Source organism: Varanus komodoensis, unplaced genomic scaffold, assembly GCF_004798865.1.
Source record: "Varanus komodoensis strain SLA01 unplaced genomic scaffold, ASM479886v1 scaffold11, whole genome shotgun sequence".
Classification (NCBI taxonomy): domain Eukaryota; kingdom Metazoa; phylum Chordata; class Lepidosauria; order Squamata; family Varanidae; genus Varanus; species Varanus komodoensis.
This window is the reverse complement of record NW_025335317.1, coordinates 27,522,610-27,536,372: the sequence shown is the minus strand read 5'-3', so window position 1 is coordinate 27,536,372 and position 13,763 is coordinate 27,522,610. Positions and strand designations below refer to the sequence as shown.

The 13,763-nt window shown below is 44.7% G+C and overlaps 1 protein-coding gene across 8 annotated transcripts in view; it reads left to right on the top strand.

The window, feature by feature from the left end:
* Nucleotides 1-13,763, top strand: part of BLNK (B cell linker) — a 140,164-nt gene that overhangs the window by 100,397 nt on the left and 26,004 nt on the right. For 5 of the 8 annotated variants that reach the window (XM_044420707.1, XM_044420705.1, XM_044420711.1 and 2 more), the window contains 4 exons: nucleotides 8,583-8,608; nucleotides 10,389-10,417; nucleotides 12,332-12,427; nucleotides 13,447-13,489. In XM_044420707.1, the coding sequence (XP_044276642.1) occupies nucleotides 8,583-8,608; nucleotides 10,389-10,417; nucleotides 12,332-12,427; nucleotides 13,447-13,489 (194 nt within the window). The remainder of the gene's footprint in view (nucleotides 1-8,582; nucleotides 8,609-10,388; nucleotides 10,418-12,331; nucleotides 12,428-13,446; nucleotides 13,490-13,763) is intronic. The other 3 variants (XM_044420706.1, XM_044420709.1, XM_044420708.1) reach the window with 3 other exon arrangements.

Sequence of the window (13,763 nt, the reverse complement as noted above, 5' to 3'; positions counted from 1 at the left end):
TAGAAATCTGTAGTAATCATGTGGTCTTCCAATATGGGTTTCAAATAAAGCAGCACCCCCTAGTGGAGATTAATAATTTCATGCCTCCCCATGATTTCTTTCATTTGTCACCTCTGAAATAATTTATTGTACAGTCAGGAGACTTGGTTACCTAGTTATTCCACACCATATGGAATCATAACATTCAAGGACAGGGTAGAACAGGAAGCCAAATGCCAGTACATAATATCATAGTTCAGGGGGAAAGCATACAAAGCAAGACAGAATTCATTGAATCCATCTTAAGTAAGCTGAATTTTATTCTCACTGAAATCAGCAGGACTTGAGTCAGGACCAAATATTGACTAGATCAGTCTGGATTCTGTCCAGAGTACCCCAAAGCTGTTCTGGGTAGATTTGTTTTTCTTGTTATCTCCACCATAGCTGACCATTGCAAACTGGTGTTATTCTGTAGTGTATTATGCAGCTGGAACAGGGAATTCACAATGTATGGAAGAAGCAGACATTTACATGATGTACCGCAGAACTATGTGGAATCAACCAGCATGCATGCTGATTCTTTTTCAAGCAGTTGCAATTGCAGGAATTGGGGCGGCCATGTGGATGCCATTTGCAAAGCACTAGTTCATATAGCTGAGCCTTGTAACTAGCAAAACAGAGGCTTCTCTGCGGAGGCACCTAGTTTCTGAAACTCCTTCCCCACACTTATTCCCTTTGCACTTAACCACCAAGTTAAAAACTTGTTTATCTGGTAGCCACCTAAAAAGATTGATTCACTTCCAGTCTTAATCTGTTAACAGTTTGGTGTTCTGTTTCCATTGTGATCAATGTTTTATATTATCTTGTTTTAAAAGAGTGCCTGTTCCCAAGTGACAGGCCTATGCACTCCTTCATGGCAGGGTGGTCACATTTCTAAACTGGGCCTTTGTTTTGTGGAGAAAATGAGTAAGTCATATAAACTACAGTATAAAAATATATAGGTGTTTGCTACAGTAATTAAAATATAACAGCACACATTCAATAAATACCTATAAAACCCAACAGCTAACAAAGGGCACATCCCTGTGTGTGTTTAGAGAGAAAGACACCCTAAAGCTCCCCACAGCACTGCCCCTCCCCTCCCCCCCATCCAGCCAGGCAGCCTTTTTCCATCCATGCCTGCATAGGATTGTACCCTAAAGGACTGTTCCAGGCCTACCTCAAGGCATTGGCTTTCATTTTTAAAGCCCTTAAGCAACTTGGAGCCAGCATCACCTCTTCCCAAATATGCCTGGTTGGACTCTGAGGACTTGAACAGTCTTTCTCCACATGGTGTCTTAGGGAGATCTGCCAAGTAGCTACGGGGAAAGGGCCTTCCTGGTAGTAGCAGCCCAGTTGTAGATATCCTCCATAAAACGCCACACTTTGGATGCCTTCTCAGAAAGGCAAGCCCACTCTTTTTAGTGCCAGAAGTAAATAAAAATAAAAATTCCAGTCTGTTTACACACTTTTGGCAAGTTTCTAAAGTTTATGAAGGCATCTAATTTTTGCAGTTTCTGCAATTTGAAACATTTTAATATTTACTTGCATTATGCAAGTTTTGCTTCTTTTTACCAATTTTGAACCTGTTCCATAATTTTTGCTGCATGACACTTCAGGGAGAGTTCTTTGCGCATTTATACAGAAAAATGAATATCCTGCAAGAAATGCCCACACTGGGTGGAGAATGCTGGGAACTGTAGGACTTTTTTTTGTCTTGTCTAAACATGCATCGTATTGCACCCTTAGGGAATCATGGTTACAGGCAGCATAGAAATTACATAAATAAATATTTTTATGCAGAGAAACAACACCTGTAAGTGGTCAGATAGGTGGGAAATATCTTTAAGCTTACCTAAATAAAATCCTCAAAAATAATTTGTCCTCTCAGAACGTTTCAACTACTTGAGAATAATTTCCCAACTCTAAGAATAACTTTCCCACTTTTTTCTTTTAGAAAATGATATATGCAAATGTAAAGAATATAGAATGTGATTACATACAAGAAACTGCTGAAAATTAGAAAGTAGATAAAATATCAGTAACATAAATAATAAATATTAGCTTGTTTCCTAAGGTAACTACACAAACATTTGGAATCCAACGGTCCCATTCCTTCCTTCTCTCCTACTGCCCCTTGCATTCCTCCCAAAAAGTAAACTTCTTCAGGAGGTCAGGGTTCTCTTGAAAAATGGAAGGTAAAGTACAGTTATCTCAGTGCTACCCTCTGGAGAGACTTTTGTGAAGTACAGACAGTTAAAGGGCAAAAAGAGTTTAAGAAACTTTTCTTCTTCGTCGTGGCCTCTGTGCATCACACATATGGGTTCTGCGCTGTGCAGTGCCTTTGGCCGGAAGATTAACAGCTAATGGTTTTTGGCAGGAACTCCACTCCCCCTCTCCCCTAGTATTATATAAGGAGCGGAGTATCCACTATTTTCCAGTCTTTGCAACCACCATTCGTTGTGCCTCATGCCGCTTCGCTCTTGCTTAGATCATTACTTACCTCTCGCTTGTTGAAAAACTTCCCTTTTTCTTACCAAGTTAGTATTCCCTTGTTCCTGTTACTGTTAGTATTTTCACTTAGTTCTTGCTTTTCACCTTTTTCTCTCTTGTTCCTATAAAACAAAAAACAAAACCAAAAATATTATTCTTTCTCTTTACTATCTCCTTCTCTTTTTCTACGATGGCGCAACGGGTGTCGTTCCGCAAGTGCGGAAAGTGTGGCTCCAAAATGCCCGCCGCGGACCCGCATGACCTGTGCCTCCTTTGCCTGGGGGAAGGGCACAGGACAGATAAATGTGGCCACTGCTTGGCCTTCTCCAAACAGGCAAGGAAGAATCGGGAGAACCACCTCCGCAAGCTCTTGTGGGACCAGGCTCTCCTCCAATCAGACCGGCTGGTGGCTAAGCCTCCCACAACTGTGGCTCCACCCGAAGGCCGTTCAACTTTGGCCGACCTGCCGCAATGCCTGGCCTCTTCCTCCATTGCTCTGCCCTCACGCCCTTCTGAAGAAGGTGCTCCTAGCATGGCCAATCAGCCCGTTTCCCTACCAAGGAAACAAAAGGAGAAGAGGAAGCTCAGTGATCCGGACAAACACCCTGTGCATAAGAAGGCCAAAAAAGATAAGGCTGGCAAGCCGGTTAAGAAGCCGAGGAATCCCGAGCATGCAAAGCATCGCCACTCGGGTTCGGCGACCTCCTCGATCCCGACTCCGGCAATGGAACCAACCCCCTCAGTCCTGATCATCCAGACGGCTATGAGGGTTACTCCACCAGGCTCATCACGCCAACCGGCAGCCAAACCCCTTCTGGACCCACAGCGTGGCTCCATCTCGGATGGTGAAATAAGAGATTTCCCACCAAGAGCTTAGTCACCAACACCAATGCCGCCTGTCCCTCTGGATACCGACATCGCCATCTCTCCTTCAAGAAGCCGCAGGAGCCGTTCTTTGCATGCTAGATCCGATGACTGGTACCATTCCAGATACTTCTCCGCTCCGAGACAGGAAGAGTTTCCAGGGGATGATCCTCACCACCAGCTCCTCGGGATCGTTTCCATTCTACACCCAGAGATGCCTCGAAGGCTCCATCTAGAGAGAGTGGCAGATCGGAGTCGCCAGGAGATTCCTCTTCCAGTGCCCCACCTCCTTACTGGATGGAATCTGATGAGTCCGAGGTTGACTTGACCTCACTAGATGCAGCAGTTACTTCGCAAGGCCCAGGGTCACCTGAAGAACCATACATCTCTTTCGATGAGTTAATGGCCAGACTGGTGAGGTCGCTCGACATCAAAGCCCACCAACAACCGGGACCGAGCACAGACCATTTTTATGATGTGGTCAGGGGCAAACGATCCACCTCTATTGCCTTACCGTTCATTACGACTCTGCGGCAGGCAATGACTCAGCCATGGGACTTCCCGGCCCACCCACAACCGACTTCACGCAAATATGAATCCATGTATCGGGTTCGGGAGGGGGACATCCCGTTCATCCTCTGTCACCCCAAGCCGAACTCGGTTGTTGTGGAATCTTCTCAGGGCCAGGAAGCTCGTGGACACACCTCGCCTCGCGATAAGGAGGGAAGAAAAGTTGACTCCCTCGCCTGCCGGGTGTACGCAGCTTCGGGCCTTGGCTTACGAATTTCAAATTATGAGATGACCCTGGCGCGCTATCAATATTTTCTTATGCAGCGCCTAGACACCATCATTGACACCTTTCCAGGAAACCAGGGCGAGCTAGCAAAAACCTTTGTTAAGGAAGCTATGCAAGTGGCGGTGCAGCAGCTTTCCACAGCGAGGCACCATGCTGACTCTGATTCGAGGTCGCCTGTCGGTGCCATTTCCCTCCGCAGACATGCCTTTATGTAATTGCAATTTTCCTGAAGAAATGAAGTGGAGAATTGAGGAGATGCCGTTTGACGAATCCGGTCTCTTCAATGCGAAGACAGATAGTAAACTGAAAAAGATCCATGAATCCAGAATGACGGCCCATCGTATGGAACTGCAATCCCAGCCTCGACATAAGTGGTCATGGTCATGCCCGCAATACCGCCAACAATTCCAACCTCAGCAACAACAACCACATCAACGCCAGCAACGCCACAGACAGCAACCGTCCCAGCGCTTCCAGCAGGACTGCTGCCGCTTCGACATGGATAGGCGACAGCGCTGATACGACAAGTGAGCCTTTCTTCTCCTCCCAACTTCACCCTCCCCTTTTTTATTTGGGGACCGGTTGAAAAGTTGGCTCTCCACTTGGGAGTCCATCTGATGGGTGGGTGTTATCCATCATCCAGCACGGCTTATCGACGTTGTTCCATCACCGAATCCTATCCGTTTTACACCGACCTTGTTGGTACTGTTGGATGAGATTCACCAACTCCTTACTAAAGGAGCTGTTCGTCCCTTATCGTTATCGGAAGGACTCCACGGATTCTATTCCAGATATTTTACGGTCCCGAAACGAGATGGGGGTCTCCGACCCATATTGGACTTGAGAGCTCTCAACAGATTCATAACACCAAAGAAGTTTTGGATGACCATGCTCCAAAATATACTTCCGTTGCTGGGGAGAGGGGATTGGTTCGCCTCGCTGGATTTGAAGGATGCCTATTTTCATATTTCAATACATCCACGTCATAGGAGCTTCCTTCATTTTGCGGTAGACTCTGAATTCTACAAATTCAAGGTGTTACCGTTTGAATTAGCCACCGCACCAAGAGTTTTTGCGAAGTGTATGGCCCCTGTCTGCACACACCTTCGTCTATGTGGAATTTGAATATACCCGTACCTTGATGATCGGTTGTTGGTTTCCGACACTAAAGCAGGACTTTCGTCTGCTGTTGATATTACTTGTGCTCTATTACAAGACCTTGGACTCTATTAATCAACAGAAGTCTTCTCTTCTCCCTATACAGACAATCAACTTTATCGGAGTCCAGCTGGATTCTACGTTGACAAGAGCCTTTCTTCCTTCAGACAGACAGCATGCTATCGCTCGGTGCATCTCTCAGATTTGACAAGAAAGGACTGTCCCTGCCCGATCTATCCAGAGCCTGTTGGGACACATGGCTGCATCCATCGCCATGGTTCTGCATGCCAACTCAGGCTACACCCTCTCCAGTTATTCTTCAATGGGATGTTCCAACCACAGAGAGATCCACCTACCAAACGGATTCGGCTCCCGGCCTCCGTTCTTCAGTCCCTGTTATGGTGGACAGAACCAGCCAATTTAAATGTCGGTGTCCCGTTTCGACCTTGGTACCCTACAGTGACTCTCGGTACCGACACATCTCTTCTCGGATGGGGAGTCATTTGCTACGACCTACGTACCCAAGGGGTGTGGAGTCTCCGGGATTCCAGGAACCACATCAACTTCCTGGAACTTCTTGCTGTTTTCAAAGCCCTGCAATCGTTCGAGGACGTACTTCTTCACCAGGTTGTCCAGGTGACTTCAGACAACATGGCTACGGTCTTTTATTTGAACAAACAAGGGGGAACCTGGTCCCCGAAACTAGCCCACCTGTCGATACAAATTTGGGACTGGTGCATACTGAAAGATAGCACTCTTCTAGCAGTACATCTTGCAGGCACGGACAATGTAGAAGCAGATCTCTTGAGTAGACATATGTCGCGGTCACACGAATGGGAACTAGACCGTCGGGTTCGCGACATACTGTTTCACCTCTGGGGTCCACCAGACATAGACCTGTTTGCCACCCGACAGAACAGGGTGTGCATGAACTATTGTTCCAGAGCGGGAATAGGACAGGGGTCGTCCGGGAACACCTTCAAGATTCGCTGGGACAACATGGCCTTTTACACTTTCCCACCAATCCCCCTCATCATGAGAGGAGTGTTGGCAAAGATCATTCACGAAAGGGCCACAGGGCTACTGATAACTCCCTGGTGGCCATGCCAACCATGGTTCTCAACACTCCTTCACATCTCTCGGGAGGATTTTCTCCAACTCCCTCTTCTTCCTTATCTCATTACCCAGAGGGAAGGCACGATCCAACACCCAGACCTATTGTCGCTGAAACTGACTGCCTGGAGGATCCGATAACCATATGTGCTGCACCAGTGTCGACACCACCGGCAATCCCTACTACCTCTACTTCACAAACTTTACATCCAGATCTGCAATATATTCTTGAATCTGCATTAAGGCCATCCACTAGAAAATCGTACGCAGTGAAATGGAGTAAATTCTCGAGCTTTGCAGAATCTCACTCGTTTCCGGCATCCGTTCAGCAGATTCTTCAATTCCTCTTCGAATTGCACCGGTCAGGACTTAAACCTTCTTCCATAAAAGTATATACAGCAGTGATTTCTTACTACCATGGAACTGTACAAGGTTTCTCCATTTTTTCTCAACCTTTGATTAAAAGATTTTTGAGAGGATTGGGTAACCTCCATCCAACAATAAGGCCTCTAATGCCCACTTGGAGTCTTTCAGTAGTTTTACAAGCACTGACTCAGCCACCTTTCAAACCCATGGCAACAATTGATCTACGCCTTGTCTCATGGAAGACTGCTTTCCTCGTAGCAGTTACTTCAGCACGTAGCTCTTCTGAGCTTTGTGCCCTTAGGGAAAACCCCCTTTTCTGAATTTTCATAAGGAAAAGGTAGTTCTACGGCTAGATCCGTCTTTTCTTCCGAAAATCGCTACTTCGTTTCACATGCAGCAAGAAATCGTTTTACCAGACTTCTTTCCAACACCTTCAAATCCGATAGAGAGATCTCTGCATATGCTAGACGTTCGTCGTTGCTTAGCCTTTTATAGGTCCAGGACTGAATCTGTTCAACACTCCAATAGACTTTTTGTGAAATACTCGGAACATGACCGAGGCTATCCGGTCACTTCCCAGCAACTTTCTAAATGGATAGTGAATACAATTGTTCTCTCTTACCAGTTAGCTAAATTGGACTTACCATCTACTCCAAGAGGTCATTCTACAAGGGCTGTTGCTGCTTCTTCGGCCTTTGCATCGGAAGTCCCGATGGAAGACGTCTGCAGAGCTGCCACTTGGGCTACCCCGTGTACCTTCACCAGACACTATAGACTTGATGTCTGTGCCAGACAAGATTGCTCTTTTGGCAGGGCTGTTCTTTCTTCTGTTCTTTGTTGATGACACCTCCCTCCTCCAGTTTGGGTAAGCTTGTTATTCTACCCATATGTGTGATGCACAGAGGCCATGACGAAGAAGAGCAGGTTGCTTACCTGTAACTGATGTTCTTCGAGTGGCCATCTGTACAGTCACACAACCCACCCTCTGACCCCACTTGGTGTCATGGGTGGTCTGACTGCCTTCCCTTCGATGCTAGGATTTCTTTAGATATTTGTCGTACCACTGAAGTTTTGGGGTTTTTTTTTTTTTTTGCCATGATGACAATAACTTTATTAAGGGAGCGTCGGTCTTTCAAAGACTGGAAAATGGCAGATACTCCGCTCCTTATATAATACTAGTGGGGAGGGGGAGCGGAGTTCCCGCCAAAAACCGTTAGCTGTTCATCTTCCGGCCAAAGGCACTGTGCAGGTGCAGAACCCATATGTGTGACTGCACAGATGGCCACTCCAAGAACATCAGTTACAGGTAAGCAACCTGCTCTTCTGCAAACTTCCTTCCGTTGACTTATCTTAATTTATTTGATTTATATCCCACTTTTTTCTTATGAACACAAAGCAGGTTACATCATTCTCCTCCTACTGCTATCCATCTTATCCCCACAACAACAACCCTGTGAGATAGGTTGGCCTAAGAGTCTGTGACTGGCCCAAAGTCACCCAGTTAGCATTAATTCTTATTCTTAACATGATCTATGAGTATCAAATGTTCTCTCAAACATTCTCTCAAAATGTCCTATGCCCATTTACTCATGAATTATCCCAATGAATACAATGGTTTTTACTTCTGAGCAGATGTGTACAGTTTACTGCATTAATTAAAACAACAGCCACAACTGAAACTTTATATTGATTATTCTTCGAATCATTCCTGCACTCATGTTTGCATGTGGATATTTATTTTTGTTTCTGCATAACATTATCTCTCTTTTTCCAGATGTCTATGAAATTCCTGAAGAAGAGGTAAGCTCGTGTATACTTTTATAAACACACACACACACACACAAGTGCAAAGGAACAATTCTCACCTGTGCAGGAGCATCCTTTTCCACAGATGACAAGAAATGCTTTCTGCATGCAGAGAACATGAGAAACCCATTCACCTATTGCAAATTGCTCTTCACATGAATGCAGAATGCGGCGGCAGCATTCGTCCCAATATTCCTCAGGGACTGTGTCTTTGTGGTCATAGGCATCAGCCCCTTTCCATTGGGATGGGGCCTGGCTTAGCAGCAAAGCATATGCTTTGCATGCAGATGGCTCTATGTTTGCTCCTGGCATGTCCAGGCAGAGCAGGAAAAAAATCCTGTGTGAAAACCTGGAGAACAACTGAAACTCAGTGTCAATGATAATGAATTAGATGGACCAATGGTTGGACTCAGTGACCTAGTTTCCACTACCCTAATAAGCCATGGTGATCACCACTGTGGGCTGCTTCAGGGTAGCTTGTTGTGATGGCCAAACCTGGAGTATTTCTTTCATCTTAATTGCTTCTGCAAATAAGCCACCCAGGGAACCCATGACTTGTTGTTGGGTTGTTCAGAGTGGCTCATGTTATCAGAATCTGGTATGGTGCCTCATCATGAATTGTCTGGAATGAGTAGACAGTTATCCTTCAAGAGCAACAAAAACCTCTGGCACTCTTCATGGTCTTGCTGGGCTACTCTCATCCACTCTCTTCCTTTGCCCTCAAAAACAAGAAGAAAGGCCACTAGACAGTGTTCTCAATGTGTTCACTATCTGTCTTTTCAATTACCTTCAGGGAGAGGGGGTTTGTGCATACTTTTAAAAGTCTGCAGCTATGACATTTGTATAATTGCATTCACTGCAATTATACAAATTACATGCATTCACTGATCCCACTCACTGTTCTGCCTTGACATTTGCATATGTTTGCCCATCCACCTCATTTCTGTCTTGAGATTTGCATATCTTTACTGATCCCCTGTTCTGTAATGCCAGAGTGGAGGATGAAATTGACAGGGCATTTACAAAAGTGGAATTTTGCTATGCCAGCTAACTAGCAAAGAGGTGGACTTGGGCTCCTTCAAACTTGCACAAAATCCTGAATATTTTTTTAATGTTTCTGAACTGTTATCTCATTCATATTACATACATATATACATTTGGGAATCTGATGTGGAATTGGAAAGGGCACTGATGTAGGCAATGAGGAATTGAAGATTTCTGCTGCAGAGGTGCCTGGGATCCCAGAAAACAATCCATAGCAAGCCAGAGTATCTCTGACTGTTTGTGAAGTGTAACCTTGGCTGCCAGGCAAACAACAGCTGATGGTGGCTTCTCTTCAGACTGGCTCTGTATGACATGGAAACTATGGAATTCACTAACAGAGTTGAGCTCAAGCATGGCTCTCCCTTTGTTCTTTTGATCTCAGGCTCTCCATCTCAAAGCAGGTGGGCACCACTCTGAGGCCATGTCTAGCAAGGACACTACAGTCTTTAAGTCTGACTTCTTGACCTCTGGGTGAAGAGGCCTTAACTGGCACCCTAACTGGTTTTAGAATGGACACCAGCTATTTGACTTCTTTGTTGTACATATAAATTACATATGCAGTTTCACAGGAAAGAGATGTTCTGATTCACTGATAATTCATGTCTGGCTGTCCATGATGCCCTGTAAGGCAGGAAAGAGCATATGCAGGATTAGGCTAGAAAATATTCCATAAGAAAAAGGGCATCTAACGTACAAGTTTTGAATAATAATCAGCACTTCGTTTTCTCAGCAGGAAAAGCCATCTCCTCCATTAAACAGGTAATTAATCACTGAAATTTTGGGCTGTGCTAACTGGGGATGATGAAACTCAAATACTTTGGCCACCTAATGAGAAGGAAGGACTCACTGGAGAAGACCCTAATGCTGGGAACAATTGATGACAAAAGAGGAAGGGGATGGCAGAGCATGAGGTGGCTAGATGGAGTCACTGGGGCGGTGGGTGTGGGCTTGGGTACACTCCAAGGGATGGTGGAGGACAGGAAGACCTGGAGGAGTGTTGTCCATGGGGTTGTGATGGGTCAGACACGACTTTGCAAATAACTACAACAACAACAAACCTATTTCAGCATCATTGCTTCTAAGAAATATGCCAAACAGACTTCTCTCAAGACCTTCTTCTCTTCCTATTATGAGAATATCTGAATAAGATGTCTTTCCAGTAATCTAGATTCACAGAATTTGGCCAAAGCTTGTAGAAGTAGTTCACAAGCCAGCATTGTAAATGTAAATGCCAGCATTCTCTTCCCATGCCAGCTGCCATGCACTGGAAGTAACCTCTATGAGAAAGATTAATACCAGAAGAGTTAGTCCTCGGCCTGCAGTAGAGGAGCGGGCTTGTGTGTGGTCCCTTGTCATACATCTGATGTTGGCAGGGTTTGCATGTCACACAAAGCCATGGTGATTTCTTACCCTTGTTGCCCTGTCGTGGCGTTGCTGTGTGGTGTCTTTCATTATCTGACACCACAGAGAGAATCAACAGTCTGTTCTCCGCTTTATGGCATGGAAATATGAGTCCTGTGGAAAGAGCAGCCACACAAGTGGCCGTTTAGCCACCCATCCTCTACTACCCTCAGCTTCCTTGCGATGCATGTGTCATCCCCTGCTTTATTTCTATCAGCCAAGTGATGTGCCCATTTCCCTGATGACTTTCAGAAACTCAGAGAAAGTGGGTAACTGCAGAGAGGGAGAAGCGGGGAATCAAAGCACTTAGTATGATTTTTAAAATGCCTTTGGAGGCAGAGAGCATTGCAGGGGCGCCATGCAGAGATGCAAGCACACTTGGGAGGGAGGAGAGGAAGAATCTGTCTCAAATCTGGCAGAGACTGCTGAGGCCCAATAGGAGCAATGGGGGAAGGAAAGAGATTTCACTTGTGGGAACCACTGGGAGCAGGAAGCACAGAAACTACATTGGCCATGAAAGTACAAGATCTTCTGACTGGTAAGTTTGGGCAAAAATCCAAACTCAATGGAAACAGTGCAGGGTTGTTTGCTGTGATGTGTGAGTCAGCTATTGCTTCAATAACACCCTTTAGGATACAGTGCAAGTCATCATTCATAAATCCATTTAAAATGAAATAGGAATGTTATACTTACATTTGACTGATTTAAATGGTTCTTCCATAGTGCAAGTCTATATATGTCTTCTCAGAAGTATGTGCCATTGAATTCAGTAGAGCTAACTGTCAAGAAACTGCCAAGAAAATTCTACCCTCAGTATGCCTATTGTATTGTGAATTACTATTGCCTTAGTTATAAATTACAAATGGAGATGAGCACCAGCCCTAAAGTCAGACACACCTAACACATAAGTGTGGGGGAACCTTAACCCTTACCTTACCTAATTATAAAGTATGTACTTTTCTTTTCCTAGATGTTTCTGCACAAATCCCTCGCATTACTAATGATTATGACTGCAATTGGCATTGTTCTTTTAGCAATGGGAACAGATATCTCTGTTAGCAGATTAGTAAAAAATGTTTTGCAAACACAGCTGGAACCCAGAAGGTGTGAGTGAAAGGGGAGAGATCCTGGCTTCATTCCTCCAGTGCTTCTTCCAGCCTTACACCATAAATTTTATAGCAGCACCAGTAGCCGCATCAGGAGTAGGGAAATGTATAATATGCAGCCATTTGGATCCAGGACAGAGATTGTTTTGACATTGTTCTCCATAAGGACTTCCAAGCCTCCTCTGCCAAAGCCAGTCCAGAGACTATCTGGAGGACACTTTCAGGAACGCAGCGCAGGCAAAGAGTCCTTTAAACCAGACAGGTTAGTTATTAATTTATTTTTAAAATCTCTGAAATTAGCTAAGCAGTCTCTCATATGCAGAGACATTGCATGTTGAGCATCGAGTATGGGATTGTGGAACATATATATTCAATTTGGAATGGGGACACCCAAGTTCAAATTCACTTGGTAAGTCAAACTACATGTCATGCTAATCATTGTGTAGTACAAGTTATCTTCCTATTTGCTTTGGAATAAGCACACACAGCACCAATTTATACTGGGATTACTACCCTCCAGATGAGGAAAGTTAAGCCATGCCCCTCACCATCCCGGTTCCCAAAACCCCTTCCCCTGTAGGGTATTATCTTCCATTGACTGTAAGAAACACTTCTGCTTCAAGTTTCTTTGTGGAATTAAGATCAGCTCCTTTACACATTTTTCCCCAGGGCAGTGGGGGTCTCAGACTTTCTGTGTGTTTCAATACACAACCACCAGGTGGTCTGTGGCATAGCGGAATTGTACAAATACTTGTGCACCTCCCACATCATAGTTTGTGGATGCTTAGTATGATGCCATCATCCACCAGGGACTCTCCCATGGTTTGCAAACATTTTAGCAGATTTTCCCCCAGCAAGGAAAATCTGGTATGTGATTCTGTGATCCCTGAAAGCCACATAAAAGCCTAGTGCAGTTGCACGATCCTTCACAATAATGCCATCTTGTGGTTGCATAATGGAACATACAGAAAGGCAGAGAAAGAAACTTTTAAAATGTAAAGGAGATTATCGTAATCCAAAGACTCCGAAAGCAAAAGCCTCAGTAAAGTCATGGGTTGAAATGCTCATGCAGGAAATTTTGTCCTCCTCACAGTCATATTAAAATGGTTGCCAACCATGGGAGTAGCCCTGGAGGATAGCAGAATTACCCACAAACTACCATGAGTGAAGGGTCATGAATGCTCAATAAATGCGTGGTGTGGAAAGGCTGTAAGACTACTCATGAAAAGAAGTGATTCTAGAAAAAAATGAAACGTCTGAAGCAATGTTTGTGCTTTCCAGAAATATTTTGCCTCTCCCAAGACCCCGTCCTCTGCCAAAAATCGTAAGTAGTTCACCACTCTACTGGTGTGAAAAGTCATTCTTTTTGTTGCTGGAGGGTCAGAAAATCAGAGCCCACCTCTAAGTTGTTATGAAGAATCTTTAATAAAAAACAGTCCAAATGTGCTGTAAGCTACATGGACTTTTAGTGGGGAAATCTAAAATCTCTGCTGCAGACACTGTGGCCTTTGCTTCTCTTTTTCTGGTTTCCCTACAGGCAAAATCCTATGTATGTTTAGACAGAAAAATGACCTATAAATCCAGTATTCCCCAGCCAG